The sequence below is a fragment of the Anoplolepis gracilipes genome, chromosome 3, assembly GCF_047496725.1.
Source record: "Anoplolepis gracilipes chromosome 3, ASM4749672v1, whole genome shotgun sequence".
NCBI classification, from domain to species: domain Eukaryota; kingdom Metazoa; phylum Arthropoda; class Insecta; order Hymenoptera; family Formicidae; genus Anoplolepis; species Anoplolepis gracilipes.
The window spans coordinates 3,438,878-3,459,749 of NC_132972.1; the positions used below are offsets into that span (position 1 = coordinate 3,438,878).

The window sequence follows — 20,872 nt, forward strand, 5'->3', positions numbered from 1 at the left end:
CAGAAGCTTTTAATAGAACGCTATTGAAATGCAAATCACGAACGCGTAACAGTACGTTTGATCGGTACAATGTATCATCGAAAGACATTAAACAGCCAGTAACAATAAAACGTTAAATCTCTTAAGAAGACTGGAGAAAATATTAATAAAAATTACAATACATGTAATTTGTATCGTGGAACACATACTATTATATTATTAGATATTAAATAATATATAATTATAATTATTCAAATATTTTTATGTACAAGACAATCAATAATCGTTATATTTACAGTTTTTATAATAATAAATATTCTAATGTTTCTTGTTATATATTTACAAACTTAATTTATAATAAATGTAAAAGAGAATATATTCTTCATGTAATGTTTACTGTAAAATTTTCTTCGTGATTGATTCATGATATATATACTTATATATCATGAATCAATCATATAACTTTCATACACGAATAATATGAAAACTAATAAGTTTATTAATAAATCTCACAGACACATGATTAAAATAAAAAAAAAACTAGGAGATTTTTATTCATTTATAGGATATTTAGAGAAGTATTTTTGAATATTAAAATTCGGTAATTTAATATATCATCAAATTATTTCCCAATAAATTTCCATATTACACTTATCGTTTCCAATCGTATTGACTTTTTCATTTTATAATTACACCGTCGAACGTTGAACTTTAAAAACCGATGAATTGAGCGAAACGCGTTTAGCGGGGAAAGCGAAAGGAGGGTTTTTCCCGCGATCCGTGTTTATCTTGCAAGGGAGGTAGGGGGACGAGAGATAAGTCCCGCGAAATCGAATTCGCACGACGTGTCCGCGTCTCCCGGGCCTTTAAACTCGAGAGAAAGAGAGAGAGGACCGGTCCCGCTTATGTTTGTTTAACTAAAATCCTCCGCGCGTCCAGCGCTTTCTCGAATTCTAGATCGATATATATAGGTATGTATACGTATATGTATGCATGTATGGGCGAAACGCGAGATCGCCTCTGTCCACGAGTGGCGCGTGCGACGGACGAAAATCCACTCGGGACGAACTCGGGACTCGGGACGCCTGTTGACACAAGACGTATACGAAAGATGCGACGCATTGTTGGCCGACGGTATGGTATGCGCCTTCCTTTCTGTGTGGACACTGAAACGCGAAACTACGGCGCGCGGCGAAGTTCTGGACATCCAAATGGATGTTCCCCCGCGTGTCGAGACTTCCACACATTTTTCCCGAGCGAAGACGCTCTCACGCGAGAGCCGATCCTTTCATCAAACTGTCCCACTTAAAGAGTATCGTTTTGTGACTGCAAATTGGACTGCTCCATCTCTGTTTCTCTTTACTTTACGGGTAATTGAACTTGAATGGATACTTGTATAGGACACGAGAATCGATTTAAAATATCTCTTCTCTATCAAAATACCTATCGGAAACCTTATCGAAGAAAATATTGACACGTGTACGGCTCCATTTTTCAAAGATACAATGTACGAGAGAGATTAGCAACAGAGATAGAAGAGTGGCATTCACGTTTATACATATTATTAGAGAATCACGTTATTCTGTTTTTCTGAAAAATGTATAATATTTTAAATTGGTACAATATACTGGAAATCTTACAATGTAATTTTTAAAAATTGATTATGTAATTTTATTTTTATTTTTGCTAAAAAGCTATAATATTTTTATTTGCATCAAATTTTAAAATCAAATATTTTTTATACATCCAATTACGCTTTTCTGTTTAGAGAAACAATAGGTTGAAAATGGTAAATGACAAACTCGATAAATGAACTCGACAAATATCAAACGATTGAAATCAAACTGATTTTTCTTTTTTTTTTAGATTTAATCATCTCTTTGAGATGCATTTTCAACAGAATTAAATTTGTCATCGCTCTTAAAATAAAAAAATTTTAAATATCTAATGCTGTACGTAAATAATATCTACTTATTTCTAAAAAAAAAAAAAGAAAGCAACTATCTCTAAAATATACAAAATAAACAAAAAAATATATGATTGAAATAATTACATATATTTTCTTCAAAAACTATATTATATTACTATCTTTGCAATTGAACAAATAATTCTATTCCCCAACGTTATAACACGTTTATTCATACATAAGAAATTTACACGCACATGTATATCAAGGTTTTCAAGGGATAAAAATAAAATGTAGTCTCCTTCCGTACAGCACTTAGACATGGTCGTGAACTGAGAAGATGCATCTCTCCTTACCAATTAACGACGGCGCTTTTTCGTCAGCTTTGTAACGCGAAACCGATACTCTCATCGATCCCTAAATGGAGCTAAGATATCCATGATCCTGTCGCTTACAAGCGCCGATAAAAGCGTGACGGACGTGACTCTTAAGAGGCGGAAGGAATAGCCGGTTGTGTGAGATAGGTTTTTATCCGAGAGTACAATGTATATATATATGTATATACAATACGCAATTTTCACACTTTCTCTCTTTCTCTTTCTCTTCGGAAGAAGCGTCGCTTCCGGCATTTCTACATCGAGTGCAAGATATAAGATTAATTCGTTGAATACAAGCATATCCGATTTGACTCGCGCGCGTGATTCCTAAAGATTTCACTCGTCAATTTTTCCATCGACGATTAAATAACAGGTATAGATCGTTGGTTGTTGGTTTTCAAGCTAACGATCGTCAGATAGAACGTGCGTCTTTGAAGATACAACACGCTATTCTATGAAACTACGCCGTGTGCCTCTCCGATAAATACAGACTCCTCGAAACTCATTTAACAGGCTGACAGAATGACTGTTTGCATTCGATAACTCGGTAACGTTTAGCGGACAGACTAACTGTCCGTAATCCGTCGAAGCAGCCACTGAATTAATCAATATGTAGACAAGGTACGCGAAGGCTTTTTGTGCTCGTCCGATGAGCATGTAAATGTGCGTGTATGTGTGTGTAAATGTACCTGATAAAATATTCCCTCCATTAAAAATCGTAAAGCCATTTAAGCGAATAGACGAAGATAACAGAGTCACATCGACATTGAATTTTTAACTGCAAAAGCTTTTCATGAAAATTTAACAGACGGTTCGAAGCTAAAGAGCATTGTATAAGTAAAAGATAAAATAAATAAATTACTCCTTTACAGAAGTCAACGTATGTATTGCACAAGTATATTTAATAACAAATTTATAAAGTATATTTAATAAGAGAAGAAAATATATCTCTCATTCACAGTAATTATATAATATAATCACTTAGAGATATATCGTTCTCAGAGAGAAAAATAATTAAAACTGCGTTTATTCTCTAAAGTAATTTTTAAAAATATTTTTAGATCTTATTCGTTTACCCAAAAACCATTAAATAAAACGTGATTAATTTTTTTTTAAATATCTCGCATTGTTTCGCGGTTTATTGTGCTATATCAAATTAATTTCTAATTTGCTTAATCTTAATGCATTGGTACTATTTTTTTACTTATATCCCTTTTTAATATCCCTTTAAAAGTATAAATTATCTACAGTTTATACACAAAATTGATCTAAATTTTTGGAATTATTAAGCGAATTCTAAAAAAATTGTGATGTATAAACTTACATCAGATTTGATTTTAATAAAATAATAGATGTGAAGAAGACAGTTAAATTATTATCATCACTTTTGTTTCGTTACAGAAAAGAAATATCTACTCTCTTTAATTTGTATTTTGAACATAGTTTAAAACTTTATATTTGAAATAACATATTTGATTATCCAAAAAGATGGAATCTTGTACTCTTCTCGATTAGTTTAGATAATAAAAATTTTATATTTAATATATAGTTATACTAAAGAAACATTTTATAAATAATTTGTCTCCAAATATATTTCTATATAAATTAGATATAATATGTTGTATGTAAAAGTTGTCAAAACATATTAATATATCCCTGTTTTACATCCATACCATGAATGTTTTATTACGCAAACTCAAAGAAAGAGTAACAAAACGTCGAGTCGTGTGTTTAATGCTTATGCAAAAAGTCGAGAAAATTCTCGAGAGAAAATTGAACATATAATCTCTGAAATTTTCATAAACATGAAATTTGCAACAACTGTCAAGTATATGATAGTTATTCATATTTTGTAAAAATCGGCGATATGTAAAATTATACGTGCTTATCTATTGAAAACAAGAAACGAGAGAGAGTATATCAATTTTGAAAATAGAATCTAAATATTATTTAATTCCCTCTTCTTTTTTATTCTTTGTCTAATTAAGAAATTTCTATTATGTATAAGTAAAATATTAAAATATAAAAATAAAAGGGATATCATCAATATGTTTTGACAATTTTTACATACAAGATATTATGGCTAATTTATGTAAAAATATATTTGCAGAAAAATTATTTTTAATATGTCTCTTTAATGACAACTATACTTATATTGAATATAAAATTTTAATTTCAATTCACTCTTTCTTTCAAATAGAAATAAAGGTACTTAATTTGTTATTTATGAATTTTACATAATATATATGTATATATGTATTGTGTATGTCTGTAGAAATTCAAGCTATTTTTTTCGAACACTTTGCGACATATTTATAAAAATCCTTTTAAAAATCTTTCCAACATATTTTATAGAAATCCTTTTAAATCTCTCGAAAAAGAGAGAAAAATGTTTTTTATACATGGTATTTCATAAAGGTTGGGCTGACTATATGTAGTCATATATTCTCATCAATAAACAAAAAACATGTTCTTAAAATGCTTCGTTAAAAAGTTAACGTCAAGTTAATATTAATAAAAAAATAAATTTCAATGTTAACATACTTAATACATACTAATATTTATTTTAAAAAATGTCAACAATCAAGTAAATTGAAGTAATAATTTAACATAATAGCACTGCTTTGAAATTACAATTTAGAGTCATGGCGCACGGATTCTTTCCATCTTACCTTGACATTAACTTTTTAATGAAATGTTTTAGAAATATGTTTTATAAGAGCCGTCATTCTTGATGAGAAGAACATGATTACATATAGCTATAGCTAGTCTAAAGGAGGAGGGCCAATAAGGCCGATTTTTGGGCCAAGATTTTCTTTAAAAGTCGAAATGATCTCGAAAAATGTTTTTTCTATAAATCCCAGCTAATTCTTATCTAAATTGTTAGAGAAAAATGTACTCACTGGCGAAGCGCGGGTCGTTGGTAGCCGGTGGCGCCGGAGCGTACCAGGGATGATGATGCGACGAGACGGCGTGGGACCGCATGGGGTCCGCGGCCGTGGCCGTGGCCCCGACGCCGGGTCCGGCGTGATGGTACGGCGACAATTCCGCGGCGCAGTACTGGTATTGCGACGTGAGCTGCATAGTCGCGTAAGGATTGCCCATGGCGCTCATACCGCCGCCGGCACTACCGCCGCCGCCACCGGGGACGACCCCGTTGGCAACGGAGGAGACCGGTCCGGGGGTGCTGCCGCCGGGCGTCGAGCCGCCGTGCAACGGCGGGCTGCCGCTGCTCGCGCTCGAGCTACCGGTGTTGCCGCCCACCCGGGCACCACAAGCGTTCCCGTAGGGCGAGGCCTGGGAATGGGTGACGACGCCGACACCGACGGCGGCGGCGGCGGCGGCCAACTCGAGCTTCCGGTAAGACTCCTCGATCGGCGACAGGATATCGGTGACGCTGAACGGCGTCGTGTGAGCACCACCGGCTGCCTGCACGTGGGACGAGTGCTGTTTGGGCGACAGGCTCATCGCCAGGTCGATGCCATTGAGGTCCGACAGCAGACCAGCCTGTTCGAGTTGCGACTGCTGCTGTTGTTGCTGCTGCTGTTGCTGTTGTTGTTGTTGCTGCTGCTGCTGCTGCTGCTGCTGGTGCTGATGATAGGTCGTAGCATTACCGTTACCGCCTTGATTGCCGCCGCCGCCACCGCCACCGCCGCCGCTGCCGCCGCTCATCTCGGCAAGCCCGACGCCGTCGAAGTACTTGAAGCTCGCGCTTCGCGGAATGATGAGGCCGGCGCTAGACGTAACCACGGCGCGACATTACGACGCTACTGGTTCCTTCTCTCACTCGCGATCGCCGGCCAACGTAGTTTTCTCGGTTCTTCGCCGAGCGATCGATCGATTGATTCTCGGATTCTCTCGCGTGAATGTTTAAACCTTCGTGGAACTCTTTTTTAAATAGTTCGTTTACGCGAACGATCTAGATCACTCAAGATCCGAGATCGATTTAGTTAATCGCACGATGACACAACAGTCGCTCAACTTATCGAGCGACAGATCTCACGCGGACGCGCACAATAAGATCCTGTTTTTTTTTTGTTTTTTTTGTTTTTAAATCACCAACACCCAAACTTTTTATCCTCCGAAACCGATCCAGCAATCCTGGTCCCGTTCTCCCTCTCTCTGTGATCCTGATCGCGTTTACACGCGTACATAGTTTACGAAAGCAAAAATTTGTACACAAGCACAAAGATGATTTCACTGAAAGTATATTCGATCCGCGAGATATCACGGATGTTTCCTCTTAGTGCGCGCGCTGGCTATGTCGAACTTGACATGTTCATCTTCTGTCACTGCGCGTTTTTTTTCACATTAATTGATGTATATGATCATCTTTATTCACGTTATTATTGATCGTCTTTTTTCTCTTTCAGCGTTCTCTTTTCCTAGAAACGGCTCTCGCAAACCGCAAGGTTGACGTCGAGGACAAAGAATCGTATCAACCGCATGAACCGCATGGCGTAAGAACCGCGAACGTCACCGAGTGGAAAAATCGATGGCGCAGTCGGCCGGCGGCCGACTCGGATAACTCCCGAGACAGATCGTTAAGTCTCTCGATACCGTTGGGGACGAGAGAGCGTGTTGTCTTTCGAAAATCCTGGTGGCACGCGCGAACACGATCGAAAGAGCTGTCGACCTTACACGGCGACCTTACACACACGTGGTCGAGGATAGTGGCCGGCCAAAGCCGGCCGGCGGCCGACTGAAATCACACGGGGGTCTTTGAGTCCTTGGATTCCGCCGATAGAGAGACGATGGTAGATGTACCACTCTACGCTTCGCCTCCACCTTCGTCGAGGATACACTCTCTCTCCGTAAGAGAAGAGCCTGCTCTATGGATGGATGGATGGATGGATGGCTGGCTGGCTGGCTGGCTGGCTGGCAGGCTGGCTGGCTGGCTGGCTGGCTGGGTGGCTGCCTTGCTTGGCTTGGCTGGCTTGGCTGGATGGATGGATGAATGAATGGAGAGGACTTCTGTCAGGTACTCCTGGAGAGGTCCTCACGGCCGCTTAGACCCACTCGACCAGCGCTCGCCCGCTCGCGCTCGCTCGGTTCGCTCACTCGCTCGCTCGCCCGCCCGGGCACACAGGCCCCGCAGCCTCTCGCGGAGAACCCGTACGACGACACGATGAGTGGAGTGCCCACTACGGAGAAGTGCCTGCTACCAAGAGTCGTGATGAGATGTCCCCTTTTGCGTGTGAGAGAAGGGTTTCCATACGCCGTGGAGAGGCGCGGAGAGGCCGCTATTCGGGGGAAGTGGATGCCGGGAGACCTACCGTACGGCCATTGGGCGAACATGGCCAATCGTATGGCACGTACGCGCCGTCGCCTCGCTCATTGGATCCCGTCGATTGCCACTGTGATCCGTGACGAAACAAGCCCACCGCGTCAGCCGTGACGTCGTTGGTGCCGGCATGGAATGCGTCGACGCGTATCTACCTATTGGAGCGATCGCGCAGCTGCATCCCCCGAGGTTACAGCGGCTACGAGGTACCACCCATCGGGCGGAGCTGAGGACGATAGGGCGGGGAAAAACTAATGACGGAAAAATGCGTCCTCGCCGGCACCGGCGCCGAAATCCTCGTCGAGGCTCAGCGGCCGACGGTACTTTTCGAATCTCTGCGTCACGGCTGTCACGCATCATCCGTATCACTAAGCGTACAAATCCGAGTCTCACGACGCAAGTCCCACGGAGTTTGCAAGCGTCAAGCTCTTGCTAAGATTCTCGCAAGCTTTTCGAACGAGAGAGGTACGCGCGAGGAGAGTTTTCTGTCAGCTCTCTGCTCTCTCTTGTGGCTATTACTATCGACAAGCGTGAGAATTGGACGTTCAGTGTTGTTGATCTATTCACGTGGGTGATATCTCGCCAAGGTTCTCTCCTGTGTATCCGATAATGATATATCGATGCCGCTGGTGCATGTTCTTTGTGGGTTTATTAAAGGCTGTTGTACACAAATTTATTTAACTGCAAAAGCATGCTATTATTAGCGTCTTAATTATTAAGCGTCTTAATCTTAAATGAAATGTTCGACAAATATTTTGCCAACAGCGTGATAATTTGTGATAATTGCTCAAAATATCTCTATATGTATGCTTTTGTGTTAATTTCTGTACGCCAGTGTATCCAATTTGATGTAAATCATTAGTTTGATTTCTAAATACAGCAGATGTGCATCACATATGAGGGAAAGAGAAATATATATATATATATATATTTGAACAGCATTTCAAATATCATGTACACACAGAAAGCCTTTAGTACTATTTGCATTTTTAAAAAATACAAAAATACCACTTTTTTGACACATGGTATTTAAATTTTTTAGTTCTACGCTAGCAAGTGTATCTCTCTTTTTCTCGAATTGTTTCAGTCGTAAAAATATATATAAATATAGATCTTTCGAAGATAAAATAATTTTAATTTCAGAGGTTCAATACTAAAATTATCAGTTTTAACGGTTATTTTAATCGTTAAATATTCATTTTTTTCATAAATTACATATATAATTATAGAGAAATTTATTTTTATATATTGTGTCTTAAATCCATTTATAAGTTTATATGTTTTGTGTGTTTTTTAACATTTCTCTCTCTCTCTCTCTCGTAGCAAATCCGCATGAGACAGAAATATTTTGCCACATGGCGGCAAAATTGTACATTAAAATGAACTTTTGTGGAGACGTTTATTCAAATATACGTTATTCAAATATAAAATTCCAGCTGCAACAATATACAATATTATAATAACATATCGAAAGCATAAAATATTACGCTGCGATAATTAAAAAATGTAGTTGAATTAATTCTTTTTTTTTAATTTTTAGGGGAATGACAATGTAATATACAATAACACATCAGTAAAAAATAAAAACATTTATTTAATTAATTGTATATCTATTTCTAATCTTTAAATTAAAATTAAGATTCTTATATTTAGAAATGTATAAATCTGTAATCTTGACATATAAAAAATTACAGAAAGAGAGAATTTTTTTTAATTGAACATTTTTTGAAAAAGAAAGGAGAGAAAGAGAGAAAAAAGGTATATAAGTTTCAATTAAAAAAAAAATACAATTGTATAGTCGGGGACACAACTTGCCTTCTTATATGAATTTATGAACATATTAATACATCTTTATATTTTGTATATACATATATAGTAAATGTTTATGTATTCCGATATGCCCATAAATTTATGTGTGGGAAGGCATTAATAACTTTTTTTGTATATAAAATACTCGATAAAATAAAAGTTTTCAGTCTTGTGTAATTATTTTTAACTTATTTATATAAAGTTCAGCACAAAAGAATAAATTTGTGATTACCTCTAAATATGAAAATATGAAGTAATCAAATATACGTTTATACTCTATATATAAACTGTCAAATTAGACATTGTGCGTATTGTATATCGATTACATATTTTTTTTTAAGTAAAAATCTCATTACACAGAATTTTTTCATGTCTGTATTTTATATTAATAAACGTTTTGATAAATATATAATAATATAAAATAAAGATTTTATTATAATAAAATATATTTAATATCTATTTTTTAACTACGGCTTAATTTTTTTATTATTACCATTAAAACAAAAAGCGTCTTGTGATTAAAAGACTGCCATTTGTTTTATAGATTTATACTAGTAATATGGATTATTTTATTAATACTTTTTTTATTTAAAAAATTATTACTTTTTAACAACTATAAGTTTCATTAAGTTTTTAATATCGTAAGTTTTCTATCCATGCTTACTTTTCATAAATATATAGACAAATAAAAGAATAAAAGAATCAGTTTGATTATATTACTTCTTTCCTCCTCTTTCCTATAAGATATTTTATTTTCTAATTATATTATTATATTTTAACATATTTTATCATTTATTTACAGTAATGCGCGCTCTCTTTTAAGATTATTAACTTAATTAAAATAAAAATTAATAAGGAAACAAGATAAAGGAAAGTTTTTTTAAATCAATAAATACAAGAATAAGAATTTTTTAATTTTAAGATTATTTGAGATTAGAATAATCATCTTCTTCCAGACGTTTATATAATGGCAGATTTTTTTGTGTATTTTTTATTTTATTTAAACTATTTTTATATTTTTTTTGTGTCAAACGTCATTTTTATGTTGTGAAAGATTCAAGCAATTGCACATCTAATGTGTGCGAACATGTAATAACATACTTTGAAACCCGCATATATTACATATATGATCATTGATTTTTCTGTGTGTAAGTATTATATTGCCAAGCTTTGCAAAAAGCCTTGGCTATGGCCAGTGTTGCTCTTAGATAATTTAAAATAATCTAGATGTAGATAAAATATATGCGTCTGTATTTGAGATAAGATAAAGATAATCTTAACTTAAATATATCTAGATAAAAGATAAATTAGCTGAGTGTTTTATTTAGATACTTTTAAGATAATATTTAAAATTACAATTTATATAAAAATAATACACTTCAGAAAACTATAAAAAATATAAGCATATACTCCAGTTTAATACATTAAAGGTTTAGAGTTAAATTACAAATTTTTATTTTTTAAAAACAATAGTTTTTCGAACATATCGGATAAACGATTTCTTCGAGATACAAATATCTGTTGCCCGCAACTGAAAAGATGCTCCCCTGGCGCGGATGAAGGTAATGTTGTGTTATATTTTATAGATATATGATATATATATATATATATATATATATATATATAATGTTATAAATGTGTTATATTTTGTAGATATGATATGATCGAACGCAGAATGAGAAAAATGGTACTGATTACATTATCTTAAATATTTTATAAAAGATACTACTTTTTTTAATCTGAGAACAGATAAAGATGTCATATACTTTAATTATATAGATAAAAGATCAAATAAACAATAAAGACATCTAGATAAAAATCTAGATAATTTTATTTAGATAATGGAAAACACTGTCTATGGCTTACACAGATATAGAGAAATAAATTAAACATAGTATATAATACATAAAAAGATGTACATGTGTATACTGCTAACTCTTATTTATATACTCGTAATATTTTACTTTTCGCATGTATGTTAGATACGTGATGTTTTGTCTATTTTTATTGTAATAGAATAACACACATCGGTAAGATTAGGAATCCTGAAAAAGCTGGAGAAAAATTTTTAGAAATGAAAAGTTGACGAATAATCAGCGCATCACTATAAATCGTCGTGTTTTGTACAAAGCATATCTGGACAACAGATTTTTATGAAAATTATTCATATTTTTATTATTTATGTTTTGGAATATTATAAATATTTTATACATTTTTATATACATTAAGAGAAAAAAAAAAAATATAAGCCTTCTATTATCGATATATTATTAAAATATAGATTTAAAAATTTTAAGTAAAAAATAAATAATATTTGTAGCAATTTTTAATGTAAATATTTCGCAAATAATTGTTGAGATTTATGATAAATTATTATGATCTGTTCAAAAACTTTATAAAAATACATTTATGAAGTATTTTGATAATATAAATATTTTTAAGATATACGAAACATTTATGTAATAATTATTTGAATATTTTAGATATGTATGTAATTTCTAATTTTTATATATGTACTACATGCACATTTGATATTTTTCACTGTATTTTATCTTAATAATGTACATTTACGTCTTATCAAAAGATACAGCATATTGAATTCTGCGACACCACGTATAACTTTTTGCCCACATAAAAATGGCTGCTCTTGCATCAAATTTCATCATACAGAATTCAGCGAGTGTTAGTGATCTAGTATAATGGCAGTCTATGCTTGGAGCATCAAAATAATGCACGTGCTGCCATCTGAGTTTTAAACGGCGTAATAGTTTTTTTTAAAGCGCTTATATGTTATTTATTATGATAGAAATGCATTTTTTTTCTCTAATGTAATAAAGTTTTATCTGACATAAGATAAAGTGCATACAAACAATGAATATGCAAAAGATTCTTATCATGACCATTTATTACAATGCATCAATAAACAGCTTGTGCGAAATACGTGATTCTGCATTTTCTTGAATATTCTCGAGAACGGTTTTAACCTCAAGAAAACGTAAGAAAAGAAGTTCTTCATATTCAACATGTCAAAACAAGCATATATTCTGCGTGGGAAAGGAGAATTAATGACAGATTTTGATTTTTCGGTGGGACAATTATTATTAACACAACTGCCGATACATGATACTCGTGTGGCACAGGTAAGTTATATATTTTTTGCATTCATTTTATATTTATATTTTATTATATATTTATAATATAATTCATATTTTTTTAAATATTTGTTTATTTTATATTTATTATATATATATATATATATATATATATATATATATATATATATACATATATATAAAATAACTTATATTTATGAATCATGTTATAGATCTAATAATTTTGTTGCATATAATTTTTCTCACTACATTAATGGTAAACATGTTTCACAGATAGATGGGTACACAGGCAAGGAACAAACATTTAAACATATTTTAGATGCTAGTCGAAAATTGGCAATCTATCTTCAGAAAGGAGGGTTGAAAGTGAATGATACTGTAGCTGTATGTAGTGAAAACAATCTGGAATTCTGTATTCCAGTGTGTGCCATATTTTATCTGGGTGCCATTGTCTGTCCATTAAACCCATTATATTCCAAAGGAGAGTTAAAACATGCTCTTACCATTACGAAGCCAAAGTATATTTTTACTTCTGCGGTAGCACTTAATAATATAACAAGTATATTTAAAGAGTTGCATTGGTCGCCAAGAGTGTTATTGCTAAATGATTATGGTAATACTAATGTACCATGGATAAGCATGTATAAAGGGATATCAAGTATTTCCGATGACTATATAGATGAGTTCCAAGCTGTTCCTGTTGATACAAATAATCATGTAACAGCAATTTTATGTTCGAGTGGAACTACAGGATTACCAAAAGGTGTTATGTGGACAGACAAAAATATTACTACAATCGTACGTATGTACATTAACAGCCCGTCTCTTGAAAATACTATGTCGTTGGCAATACTCCCATTTTTCCATGCATATTCGTTCGCTTTATTGACGCTTGGACTGATAGGTGGAAACAGTGCTGTAGTATTTTCACGCTTTGAAGAAGAATTATTTCTACGATCGATAGAAAAATATAAAATTGAAAATTTAATGGTAGTACCACCAATTATGGTATTCCTGGCTAAACATCCACTTGTGGATAAATATGACTTATCTTCTGTTAAAAGAATATGGTATGTATGTTAAAATTTTAGAAACAAACTGTCATTGAAGAATGCAATAAAAGAAATTATAAAAAATAAAAAAAATATGTAAGATAAAAGATGAAGAATGCAATATAATCAATTTATGAAGAATACTATGCAAATGAAAAAGTGCTTTCTCCTTTTCAAATTTTTTAACTATTGATTCTATTTTTCCACAAACAAGTTTGGGAGAAAATTCTAAAAATTTAAATAAACAATTATATAGATATTTTTTTAATAGTTGTGAGATGGTCAATAATCCAATTTTTTGTGTTTCCATGAGTAAATATTTTGCCTTCATAGTTTAATGCTTTTTAGAGATTTTTTGTAAAAGTAATACAAATTTTATATGCAAAAGCTCAAATTTTATTTATTTTTGCTCGTGGCAGTTATCTTTTGAAATTTTATACAAAAATTTGGAATTTTATTGAAATAGTTGTATATGTATACACACATATATTTTACATATATCCTATGTCTGGTACTTGATTATTTCATTCAAAATTTTTTGTAAATTATACAGTTACTAAAATACATATTTAATTAGGAGTGGAGCTGCTCCATTGTCAAAGGAAACTCAGAAAGCTGTGGCCAAGCGATTAAATGTATCTGAGATTAAACAAGGCTATGGTTTAACAGAAACTACTTTAAGTGTGTTACGGGCTCCAGATGATACAGCAATAAAATATGGTAGTGTTGGGGTATTATTTCCAGGTATATCAGGTAACAATGTTCCTCAGTTATAAAAATATACAATGTTTAAATGTAATATTTATTAATTATTTATACATTTTCGAATACATTGTTTCTGAGTATTGCAGTTCTTTAAAGTTGAACACATTTCATTTTTACTCACTATTTAATCATGATTATTTACATTTCACTATTGTATTATGAATTGGAATTTTATCACATAATATTCACTTTTTTAAAATATATGTTTTTTTTCACTTGATATCTATAATTGATAAATATTAAAAGAACATATGTTTTTCATCAGTATGAAATTAGTGATGCTTATTTATGATATTTTCTCAGCAAAGATAATACCACTTGGAGAATTTGAAACGGATAAAACTTTAGGCCCGAATTGCGAAGGAGAATTATGTTTCAAGGGAGACTTAATAATGAAAGGCTATTATAATGACGAAAAATCTACTAGAGCAACAATTGATAAAGATGGTTGGTTGCATACAGGAGATGTGGGATACTATGACGAAGAAGGATATTTTTATATTGTTGATCGTATAAAGGAACTTATCAAGTATAAAGGCTATCAAGTCCCACCAGCTGAGCTCGAAGCGATTTTATTGACTTATTCTGGCATAAAAGACGCGGCCGTAATTGGCATTCCAAATGAAGAAGCTGGAGAACTACCAATAGCACTTGTTGTTAAACAAGAGGGTGCCAATATACGCGAGGAAGATATAATTCAATATGTAAATGGTAAGAATCTATCAGGATATCTTTATTTACTACATCTTTATAATCTATCTTCATATCTAGTAATAATATATTTATTAATTTTAGAAGAAATATTTGTGTTGAACTTTTATCAATTCATGAAGAATTTCTTATTAATACCACAATATACTGGAAATTTCGCACGCCTGAATTTTATACACACTTATGTATTTAAACATTTCTTTTTATCTTTTCAGAACGTGTATCAAATCCTAAGCGACTTAGGGGCGGGATAAAATTTGTAGATAGCATTCCAAAAACTCCAACTGGTAAAATATTACGTCGAGTATTGCGCCGTACATTAAAATCAAAATTATAAAATGTCGATTGTGCTATTGTTAAATGTCGATTTGCATATTTATTATAATTTTGATTATTTTTATGGAGATAATATATATATTACTTCTTTCTTATAATGAATAAATTAATGGTAACATGGTGTAAATATATGATAATAATTTACTTTTATTATCTTACCTTATCTATACTTTTATTAATATTACCAAGCATACTTAAATCATACAATGCAAGTGATTTTTTAGTGAAAAAACATGACAAAATTTTAGAGTTATAAGTTAGAGATTAAAGTCGCTAGTATTTAATTATAAACAACGGATTAATTAAAACGACTTGAAAATTTTAGAGATAATTATATATATGTATTATATATCATCTCTTTTACAAATTTATTTTATATGGCACGAAATAAAATGCCCATAAAATTAACTAAAAAATTTACTTTTTCCTATACGTGCTCTTGAAAAGCCAATTCTTTTATAATATTATTTATTCTTTAATATATAAATTCTATATGTAAGCCTCATGTGTGTGAACTTTTGCAAAATATGCAGATTTTATAAAAACATTCTATTATTTTTTATCTTTTACATTATTATCGAATATTTTATTTCTACTGAAAAATAAAAAATTATTTTTATTTTACATAATTTTATTACAATTAAATAGAAATTTCTGTGCAGTAAATAATGTGTGTGTTCTGATACAATAGTATGAATTATTGTATACAAATTAACTTATAATATAAGTCTTATACAATATATTGGAAAACTAGTTATAATTTTTGTTATATTATAGGTATATACATTGCGCAGCTCTACTTAAAATGATTTACAAAAATATTAGGGCTCTAGTAAATTAAATATAACACAAATATTTGCCTAGTATTTTTTTCAAGGACTGAAAAGAAATTTCAATAAGCTTGCTACTATATACATAACTCTGTAATTAAAACATTCAACAGTTTATATTTTAAGAACTTTTACAACAATAATGTGCAACAAATACGAATTAGATGAGTAAAAGAATGGTTTTAATAAAAAAATAGTGGCAAAGTATAGACATAATAGTAATGTGATTCAAAATAGAAAAATATTTATATACTGAATTAATTTTAATCAATGGCAATGTGTGAAACAATAAATAAAAAATTTAAGTGATCTTATTCAGCTTTGTCTTTACTCATTTATTTAAGAATATAAAATTAGAAAAAAAAAAAAGATTTAAACGGCGATGATAAATCATTTTATATATATGATTTTACATTTTTCTTTTTTAATTAAAACAGTCTTATGTAATTAAGAGATAATATCTGTTAACAGTCGAAAATGTATATTCTCAATACTCATTGTCTTTTCTGAATAATTGCAAGAAAATTGCAATATTATAACCGGGATAAACTCGATCTTATAATCAGGGAACAGTATTGTATTGTGTATTGAACTCATATTATCTTAATCGAGGCACTGTATATTATTACCATGTATGTATATTATTACTCTGTAGAAAAAACTACTTTATATATAAGTACAAAATTATGCACTCTCTATTATGTATATGATATATACAGAAAGGGAAAACAAAAACGGAAAATTTAGACATTTTAGAAAAATCAAGACTATATCTATTACGAAATTTACATGTTCCCATATGTATTTTTAGAATATCAATATGAAAAATGTAAGCAAAATTATTGCAAGATTATACAAGTTGTACTCTCTCATCTGTTTATTTTTCAGATATTGAAAAAAAATAAAGTTTAAAAAAAATAAAAATAAATATTTCATAAATTATATTGTGTATTTAATTCATGCATGTTAAATATTATAATTATATATTTTAGAAGTTAGATGTATCATGGTTTTTTTAGCTGCATAACATGAATCTAAAAATGAAGATATTAAAGTCTAACTTTCAGTATATTGATTGCACTTTTTAGGTACAAATTTTATTTCAGCTGGTTTTAAAATTATAAAAAAAATTGATTTTTTTGTAATATTCTCTAGAAACAATCCTTTCTTAACGAGAATATTGAAATTTATAAAAAATATTGATATTTATAATTACGCATCTTTAACATCATATTTATTTTTGTATCTAAAATTTAAATAGAAAATGTATTAAAATTCAACAAATTTACAAACTAAAAATATTTTCTGATCTATTTTTTCTTTTGAAGTTTAATTTGTCACCAAAATTCTTTATTTTTAGTTGTCAACTACTCAAGAAACATAAGTAAAGTTTCATAAAGAGATCAATGTCATAAAAAATCTAAAGTAAGAACGTTCAATGATGTTGGAACATTCCTATATGTGCATTTAATTAATGTAATTGGAAAACATTGTAAGAGAGACAAAGATGTCTCTCATTGTTTCTTGGTGTTATCGACATGATATTAGTTCTACACCATATAGATAGCAATCTGTCATTGTCGTATTCTGTTTCAGAGAAAAAAATATTTCCTTATAATTTTTTTTTAATGTATTCTTTGTATCATTAGAATTTGCAGACGCATTTTATATTTTAATTTTATATTTTCTTAACAATTTATAATAAAATAAATAAAATAAGAATTCGGGGAGCAATTACACCTGATCCGCGATAATTTTATTTCAGCTTTAAAAAAAAAAGTTCTCTATATGTTAATAAAAACAATGCTACTGATTACAAATATATATTAATTTTATTACGCTCTTTTTTGTATTTTGGCCCGAATACGACAATAACGACCTTGTTTACAGTCACAGAAATCTTCATGTTCTCTCTTGCCGACTCTCTTAATAAAACCTGTAATTTAACAATAATCTTAATTTGAGTCTTTATGTGTAATTTTATGTACATTAAAAAAAATAACTTTATACCACATATCAGACATAAAATCAGTCATACAAATCAGCATTACATGAACTTTATTACTGTTTCTTAAAACTCTTGAGAATTGGATAAATGTTGTCAAAGGCTTCATAAATTTCCTTGCGAATCTTTGCACCTGTGGCAGAATATACAACATACAAATATATATATATATATATATATATATAGTAAATATGTAAGTACAAACATGTTTAAATAGTGTACACTTTAATATTGAAGAGCTTGATTACAGAAATTTGCTACTATTTAAAAACATGCAGTACAAACTTTTTTTTCATATTTCTATATTTAAAAATAACAATATTATAATTCAATTTTCAATACGTCTGAGTATAAGATAATTAAAAAATTGTAAAAAATTACAATGATATTTTATCTAAATGATGTCTTACGACACTCTTGTCTAAATCCTGTTAAAAAAATTATTGTACTAAAATTTTAGGGTATATAAATATATCTGCTCACCTGTTAATACCACTTTTCCTGAAACGAATATAAGCAATACGATTCGAGGCTTGACCATTCTGTATATCAGACCTGGAAATAGCTCTGGTTCATATGACGAAAACTGCCCATGAGAAAGCACTAAACCTTCTAATCTAATTGGAAACTTAACATCACAGCTGCCAACCATGTTCTGGATTTTAAAATCTAGGAACTTTGCCTATAAATTTACAATGACAATTTTTATACACATATTTATAATAATAAAATTATTATAATTATTATATTTATAATAATAAAATTGATTATAACTATTATCATTGATAATATTGTACTACAATACTATATTTAAAAAAATTAATTAATCTTGCATTTTTTATGAAAAGATAATACTTACAGGAAAACCTAACTTTTGGATAATTCGCGCGTACTTTCGCGCAGCGAGACGCGAATCTCCCTCGCTCTTGGCCCCAGTGCAAACCATTTTTCCACTACTGAATATCAGCGCAGTGGTTCTTGGTTCTCTTATTCGCATGATAACAGCTGCAAACCTTTTGGGATTATACTCGGCATTTCTAGCATGAAGTGCTATTTTCTTCAAATCTAACTTGCAATTTAAGTTGACAGTAGACACAATATTCCTATATTAAAGCAAAAAACATGATGTATTATGTATACTATGTAAAAACAAATAAAATAAAAAGAAAGCATTATATCGAATTTCTTTGAAAATTTACTGTAATTGTGGTAATATTCCAGGATCTGCGGAAGCTGGTGTCATTGGTGTCATTGGCCCTGGGGTTGCAGGACCTATTGATGGCGGTGCTATCTGATTACTTTGTGGAACTATCGGAGACATCATATTTTGCTAAGAAATAAAAAGAGATAGTATTAAAGTAATAAAGTAGAATAAATAATAAATTAATGAAAAGTATCTTTTCAAATATTGCACATTTATTCTTTTACAGCTATATATTCTTTTGTTGTTGCCATATTTTTCAATCATAGTTAATATATTTCAATATTTAAAATATAAGTAAATAAATTTCAAATTGAACATTTTTGTTGAAGTAATTATAGAATCAATATAAAATTGAGCAAAATTAAATTTATTAAAGTTTATCTACTAATGTAACATTGTAGCTTACAATTATCAATTCATCTTTTAATTATTTGTAATTTAAAACTATCAAAATTGCGACTCTGAAACAGTCTTTTAAAAATGTAACACACAAAATGCATTTGTAAAGAAAAAAATGTTTATAATTATTATTTAAATTAATATTTCTACTAATAACACTTCAATATATTAAATTACCGGTGTTTGCGGCTGCATAAGGCTTTGCGGCGTCGCAAATGTTGGAGTTGGAGCATATGTGTGCATATTTTTTTGCGGCGTTGTTATCATTAACATGCCGCTTTGCATGTTAGGATTCATCGAGTGCAGTTGCTGCAGCTGATACTGTTGTGACTGCTGTTGCTGTATAGCATTTGGCAAAATTTGTTGATCTTCTTCCGGTTGATGCAGAGGCGTACCAATGCTGGGTATGCTAAAGCCAGGACTAGGAAGCATCTGATCCATTTTGAATGGTTAATAAAGATATTTGTATATACAACTAATTCTATCTACGATGATTCTTATTTGGAAGTCCTATAACAAAAGTCCTGGAGATTATAGTTGCATTTCTATAATATATTTGACATTTCACTTTAGTCAGCAGCAACTATGTCGAAATCTGAAACATTGTCGATTGTTAGCTTCTGAAAGCTTTTTATTTCTTAGTTGAAAAAACATTTTACAATTTAAAAAAAAAATTGTACTCTTCAAATTTTAATATCGTCAAATTTTATTCTAAATGAAAAAGATCAGGTTAGGTTAATTATTTCAAGAGATTATTTGTAAAATATTGTTTGAAACTCACTTTGCTGCGACTTGCTTCAAAATTGATTCAATATATAAATCGCACGATTAGTTTTCGTGCTTATCTTCGTCAACTGACGGTTACTGTTTGCGATGGTTACCGCGTTATGTTAAATACCAAGTATAGTTATTGCCTCGTCGACGGAAAAGATATTTATTTCCTTACATGCGCAAACTTTATATTTCTTAAACTAAATTCAAAAATAAATCACTAATTATTTTTTATTTAATTGAAAAATAACGTTTTGTGTTTGTTTACAACCGTCACTAATATAACTCGAAAGAATATGAATCTGAAGACTGAAGAGTGAAGAGACCTGAG

At 31.2% G+C, this 20,872-nt stretch overlaps 3 protein-coding genes across 5 annotated transcripts in view; 1 reads left to right on the forward strand and 2 right to left on the reverse strand.

Annotated features, from left to right (window-relative positions):
- The window catches only part of LOC140663780 (homeobox protein Nkx-2.4), a 42,673-nt gene extending 35,150 nt beyond the window's left edge, over positions 1-7,523 (reverse strand). The window contains exon 1 of the mRNA XM_072888241.1: positions 5,166-7,523. Within this exon, the coding sequence (XP_072744342.1) occupies positions 5,166-5,934 (769 nt within the window). The 5' untranslated portion in view covers positions 5,935-7,523. The remainder of the gene's footprint in view (positions 1-5,165) is intronic.
- Positions 7,524-12,128: 4,605 nt separating this feature from the next.
- LOC140663495 (luciferin 4-monooxygenase) lies at positions 12,129-16,476 on the forward strand. Of its 2 annotated transcripts, none has more exons than XM_072887713.1 (5): positions 12,129-12,495; positions 12,742-13,538; positions 14,098-14,264; positions 14,589-14,996; positions 15,212-16,476. In XM_072887713.1, the coding sequence occupies exons 1-5, from the start codon at positions 12,379-12,381 to the stop codon at positions 15,331-15,333; spliced, it is 1,611 nt and encodes a 536-aa protein (XP_072743814.1). In that variant the 5' UTR covers positions 12,129-12,378; the 3' UTR covers positions 15,334-16,476. The 2 variants fall into 2 exon arrangements, with proteins under 2 accessions (XP_072743814.1, XP_072743813.1); XM_072887712.1 differs by having other exon boundaries at positions 12,131-12,495; positions 14,098-14,273.
- Positions 16,477-17,975: 1,499 nt separating this feature from the next.
- Tbp (TATA binding protein) lies at positions 17,976-20,858 on the reverse strand. 2 transcript variants are annotated; one of them, XR_012046287.1, is made up of 7 exons: positions 20,552-20,858; positions 19,948-20,365; positions 19,367-19,497; positions 19,027-19,270; positions 18,651-18,849; positions 18,173-18,300; positions 17,976-18,098 (listed from the first exon to the last, which is right to left on the reverse strand). XR_012046287.1 is itself a non-coding variant. In XM_072887714.1 (7 exons), exons 2-6 carry the CDS (start codon positions 20,209-20,211, stop codon positions 18,224-18,226), a joined length of 915 nt encoding a protein of 304 aa, XP_072743815.1. In that variant the 5' UTR covers positions 20,212-20,365; positions 20,552-20,858; the 3' UTR covers positions 17,976-18,098; positions 18,214-18,223. The 2 variants fall into 2 exon arrangements, 1 of the variants encoding a protein (XP_072743815.1); XM_072887714.1 differs by having other exon boundaries at positions 18,214-18,300.
- Positions 20,859-20,872: the final 14 nt, after the last annotated feature.